The sequence below is a fragment of the Xenopus tropicalis genome, chromosome 2 (assembly GCF_000004195.4).
Source record: "Xenopus tropicalis strain Nigerian chromosome 2, UCB_Xtro_10.0, whole genome shotgun sequence".
Classification (NCBI taxonomy): domain Eukaryota; kingdom Metazoa; phylum Chordata; class Amphibia; order Anura; family Pipidae; genus Xenopus; species Xenopus tropicalis.
In genome coordinates this window covers 141,757,259-141,763,258 of record NC_030678.2, presented here as the reverse complement: position 1 = coordinate 141,763,258, position 6,000 = coordinate 141,757,259, and the positions used below count along the sequence as shown (strand labels likewise).

The following is a 6,000-nucleotide window of genomic DNA, read 5'->3' as shown; positions in this document are numbered from 1 at the left end:
TTTGCACCCTTTAAAAACTGCAGGGAGTGGATTATTCCTACAGCTGCCCATAGTAGACACTGGGAGTCGTTTATCAACACAGGGCAAATTTGCCCATGGGCAGTAACCCATGGCAAAAAATTGTTGCATTCATTGTTTTACCAGCAGCTGGTCAATCACTGATTGGTTATTATTGGTTACTGCCCACAGGCAAATTTGCCCAGTGCTGATAAATAAGCCCCAGTACTGACCACCTTGTGGGAATAGCACTACTTATTATATCAGGCTCAGTATTATTACACAGAAAGAGAAGATATACAGCTTTAGTAGTGTATGCTGGTGCCGTAATTATTACGTAGCGCTCACTGCTATATATAGCTTATAGCTTAGGGTTCTTTTGAGCCTCAGACAGGGCCCGACAGTGCACAATTGTATTTTATTGTTTTGTCTCTTGGCATTACCTTGTCTCTGTCTGCTTATTTTCTCTGCAGCTTGGAACATGCTTGTCTCCTTACCTCTTCTGGCTGTTTCCAGCTTTGCCTCTCATCGATAGAAACATCCAGTGCATTTTCCTCCGCTCTGGGTCTGCAGCAGTAATATGTACCATACAAAGCCTATGGTCCCCGGTTGTTAAGAACTTACCCTTATGTCAGGTGTGTTTCATGCCCACTTTGGGCCCAGCAGTTTCTACATACACTCCTTTAACCCCGTGAGTTTGGATACTTTCCATGTACATGTTCATATACAGAAATATATTTAGCAGCAAATGCCTAGGAAACTAGCGAGCACACAAGCAATCTAAACAATAAATAGAATTAGTTTCATTTTTTTTGTGGTGGTGGAAAAAAAATCAGACGTAGTATTTACATTTACAATACAGGTGAAGGTACAAAATGTGTAACTCTGAAAGGTGACTATTAATATAAGACTTGGCGCAGAAAATATTTTGACCAAATGCAATTGAAAGCACAGAAGGATGAAAAAGCACCGTGCGTGCAGCAAAACATTTTCAACTTCCGTGTTTATGTGACAAAAAGTCACATGATTTTAAGGATTCGGTTCAGCCAGGACCATGGATTCAGGTGAATCCTGTTGAAAAAGGCCTAATCCCAAAACAAATCCTGGATTCGCTGCTAAGGGAGGCTAAGAATTCCTTAAAGAGATACTGACACCAGAAAGTAAATCTTTTTTTTACATCTATCATAACATTGTCTTTGCAAAAACTTTATAATTTTGCCATAAAAATATTTAACTGACAGGCTGAGAAGGGACAGTCAGGTTGGCAAAACAGTCAGGTTTAGGAACTTCAAGTAACAAATACTTACAAAACCAAACACTTTAAGGCCCTGACAGATGATTTAACTGGGGTGAGTTATCGCCCCTGGGAAATGCCCTCTCTCGTGGGTGATATAGCACCCAAAAAATACCAGCCCCTCTAGATTCACTGGAATAGCTGAATGCAAAAACCTTAGTGTGACAAAGTGTCAGCTCTCAAGGCATATAATCTATCTTTATTATAATATGTGTTTGGTTGAAAATTCTTTGGTTTCAGTTTTTATTCTGAGGTTGAGAATTACACAAGCCCTTTAGTAGCCACTTGCACTACAGGCAAATATAGTGGTCACACTGGGATTTACGTGCAGCAGGTATTGACTGTCACTGATTTAGGACCTGGACAAATTTCATGTCATTGTAGATGCCACCTAACAACTAAACTATTGACTTTTTAGGACAACTACAAAACAAAGTTGCTAAGATAAATAGCTGACTTGTGGCTTAATAACCCGCAGGCAGGCATGCAAAGAAACAACTCGCCGTACGGAAGATGCTTACAGAAAAGATTTTTGGCAGCTTGTGCTATCAGTCAGTATCAGTGCCTCCAATTTCTGCAAATTTAACCTATTGGAATTTGCAGCCTTATATAGAGATAATGTAAATGAAATCTAATATGTTTTATGTATTATCAATTCTCAGGATATATCATTGTAACTGATAAAATGAATTTGTGTATTTCAAAAACCTTGGTTTTCACTTGCAAACTTACATTACCTCTTGCATTACCGCCATTTGTTGGTTTACTCGATGTCTAAGGAAACCACTGGTAAAGAGAATTACCTTGGTAATTGTTCTAATAACATATTGTGATACTGTGTACAAACATTCTGTATTCACAGATGAACAATGAGCAGAAACACTAGCGTGTGTGTGTATATATATATATGAGTAGTCAGTAGTCCGGTGTCTAGAGCAGCACTGGACCAAAATGCAATAGTTTGACAGTAGTTGACGTCTAAAATATTATATATATATATATATATAAATAACAATAATAATAATATAGTAATATAGCCACAGAATAAACCATTTTAAACTCACAACTAAAGGCAGGACACAAAGGCAAATAATTCTAATCCTGCCAGAATATCTGCACTATGCCTCCTTTATAATTAAGATAATTATGATGAACTTAACTTCCCCTTTAAAATTCTGCCAGACTATCTGCAGTATGCCTCCTTCATAACTTAGAGAATTATAATGAACTTAACTTCCCTTTTAAAATGAAGTGCAAGGTGAGTTTGGCTTTAACACGTGGAAGACTGACAGTAACCTAGAACCTGTTGTACATCTGAGAGTATTTCAGTACAAGTACCCCTGAGTGTGTGCAGTTGTGTCAGATCGCATGTGTTGCTCTTGCTCTGTGAAGTGACACCATACGGGAATACAAGATGTTATAGGGAAATCCTGATGCTTTAATTTCACATCCCAGTATGTAAATAGAAAGAAAAGAAAGAAATGTAGTTGGAGACTATTTGCATATAAATATTTTTCTTTATCCTCCCGCAGGGAGAAAAGAGGGGGGAAAAAATTACATTTACTCATGCGAAAAATGTAAAATCAGGGGAAAAGTACAAGCGTCTTATTGCAAAGATCCCATTTTGCCGTAAAAATATGTTTTATTGCACCTATTCATCGCTTAGAAATTTCTTAACCATAGCATTGTCTTTTTTTTCCCCACACATATGATTACCATTCAGGTTCTGCAATTCTGGCAGGATGGACTTGTTGGAAAATCATTTTATTTACCGTTTTCAAGTTTGATTTGCTATCACTTGTGTTTTTGTGGTGCTGCTGTGTTTGGTAAATCTGAGGTAAAAATGTTAAGACTTTGTTCCTGTGATTTTTGCTGTTAAACCGCTGGCTTGTGCTTTCAACATATTCAAAAAAGTAATGGTTCAAGTGGGATTTCTTGGGAACAATTACAATGCTTGAAGGAGCCGTACATTTTCAGCTTTTCTTGAGGTTGGGCGGTTTTGTAATTGAAAAATAGCACGGGGCAGCACTAGCTGACAAAAGGCCCAACTTCTAAAAAAAGAAACAAAAAAAATAACAGGGCTTTTGGTATAAGAAGAAGGTTGACCAGAATGCATTAGAATGCCTGCTCACTGGGTAAAAGAAACGCATTTCGCTTGTGTTCCACATCAAAGCAAAGCTCTTTCCCCCCTTTGACAACAAACTGTTATCAGAAGTAAAGTGTCGAGGATAACAGCGAGCCCATTCTCTAAATGATTCCAACAAAAAGTTGCTCATACTGTTGTCACTCTCATCACCACCTCTCTGTTGGAGTTGGAGCTACTTCGATGTTCATTAGGCCTCAGGTGGCTAAGGATGTGCAGAATCGTATAACCACAGTGATGGTTCAAAATAGTCCTAACTCGCTGGCTCCGACCAGGTCCTCTGTCATTGTGAGAGGAATGGTTCGTCCGTGAGTTTCTTCCCCCCAGCTTTGAAGTCCCACCCAAAGGTTCTCCAAGGTCCTTGGTTTTGTCATAGTTCAGAACTTTCCATTGCTGATTAACAGCCTGCCACCTCTTGAAGATCCGATATACTGATGATCCTTCGTGGATAATTAAACCTGGTTCACAGAAACAAGGGAGATAAAACGGATTATTATGAAAGGTCTGGAAAAGAGGGAGATGTATTTATTATTCTGACTGACCATAAATTGTTTCTTTATTCCTATATGTTTGCTCTTCACTAAGGATTACAGTTCTAAGCTCAGGATAACATCATGCACCACAAATGTAAATTGCAAATTCCTGTTAATTAATGTTCTTTTGTTAATCATTTAGTTGCTTTCGTAGATCATTAAAGGGTTAGTTCACCTTTAAGTTACCTTTTAAAATTTTAAAGAATGTCTAAGTCTAAGCAACTTTTCAATTAGAATTAGTTATTTTTTTATAGGTTTTAAATTATTTGCCTTATTCTTCTGAGTCTTGCCAGCTTCCAAACGGGGATCACAGCAGCCAAAAAACTATTGCTTTGTGAGGTTCAATTTTATTGTTATTGTTATCTTTTATTCCTTCTCCTTCTATTCAGGTCCTTTTCTCTTCATAAACCAGTCTCTTATTCAACCCACTCCCTGGTTGCTAAGGTAATTCAAACCCTAGCAACCAGATAGCTGCTGAGACTCCAAACTAAAAAATTAAGACAGATTGTATTTTGTCTCAGAATATTTTTAAATGACCAATAAGGGGTGTGTTTTTAGTGTTCCTGCACTTGGTTCTGGAATTAAAGTAAATGACCCCTGTAGTCACATACTCACAAAAAAGCATCCCCCATATACACCAAATCAAATCAGTTAGGATGGAAATGGAGGGGTTGGATTACTGTCATGGGTTATGAATTGCACTAGTGCAGTCTCTCATGGCAACTTAATAGATTTTTGCTTTAATTTTCTAATTTCTAGGAAACTGGTGACAAATGCTCCTGATACTGTATTGTCAACCCTAACGGTTCTGACAGTATGTATATATTAATACACTAATATTGACTAAAAGAACACACAGAGCAATGACCATGAACCCCAGCACAGATATTGGCACTGACATACATACCTATGTGCACATATTTCCATACAGAGTCACTGACCCACAACATATACTGACACAGTGTCATCCTCAGCTTTTCAGCGTTTATTATACAGTAAACTGACCCCAGCATATATTTCCACAGTCTGTCTGCACATGTGACTACACTGAAATGAATTCCTAGCACATACTGCAACAATGAAAAATGACCGTCAGTAAATACTGCATGTAAATACAGCGGGTCTGGTTATTTGGCTACCACAGTACAAGCAAGTCTCATTGATACGAAAGGCTGATGTAACCTAAATTCTGTTGTGCCCTTCTGGGTATTGCTGCAAAGAAAAAAGACCCAAACACACCAAAAAAAACACACTGTCTAATTTGGCTGTTGGTTACAATGGCAGTAGAAATAAATAGATAAAAGCAATGTCCGATTAACTGAAGACTTCCGTACATCAATTAATGTGATTCTAGGACAATGGTTATAAGTGAGTCATTGCAACCTAAGGCTCCTGTCACTGATGTGGTTACCATGTGCTTTCTGTTATTGTGCCCTACATTGTGCTGTTATTGTGCTCCATATTGTGCTGTTATTGTTCTCCCCATTGTGCGGTTATTGTGCTTCACATTGTGCTGTTATTGTGCTTCACATTGTGCTGTTACTGTGCTCCATATTGTGCTGTTATTGTGCTGTTACTGTGCTCCATATTGTGCTGTTATTGTGCTCCACGTTGTGCTGTTATTGTGCCCTACATTGTGCTGTTATTGTGCCCTACATTGTGCTGTTATTGTGCTCCACATTGTGCTGTTACTGTGCTCCATATTGTGCTGTTACTGTGCTCCACATTTGCTTCTCATTTCATATAAAATCCATTACTGAATTTTTAATTGGCATTGCAACTCTATGCAGCTATGAGAAGGAACTGGCTGCTTATGGTTCCTTTTTATTTTTAACTGCTTTTTTTAACTGCTGGGTAGATATTAACCACATTACAACATAAAAAAAACAAGAATTTGGTTGAGAAATAGTAAGCTCATTTACTAATGTTCTATAAAAAGCTTCTGTTTTTGAGGACACACTAGAGAAAGATTACCCAAGATATGCTGTTCTAATACATCTTACACTGCACCAGATATGTAGGTTAATGCCAGC

At 38.0% G+C, this 6,000-nt stretch overlaps 1 protein-coding gene across 2 annotated transcripts in view; it reads right to left on the bottom strand.

The window, feature by feature from the left end:
* Positions 1-2,708: 2,708 nt before the first annotated feature.
* Positions 2,709-6,000, bottom strand: part of marchf9 (membrane associated ring-CH-type finger 9) — a 97,800-nt gene continuing 94,508 nt past the window's right edge. Inside the window, exon 5 of one of the 2 annotated variants that reach the window (XM_012956375.3) lies at positions 2,709-3,892. In XM_012956375.3, the coding sequence (XP_012811829.1) occupies positions 3,564-3,892 (329 nt within the window). In that variant the 3' untranslated portion in view covers positions 2,709-3,563. 2 annotated transcript variants of the gene reach the window in all.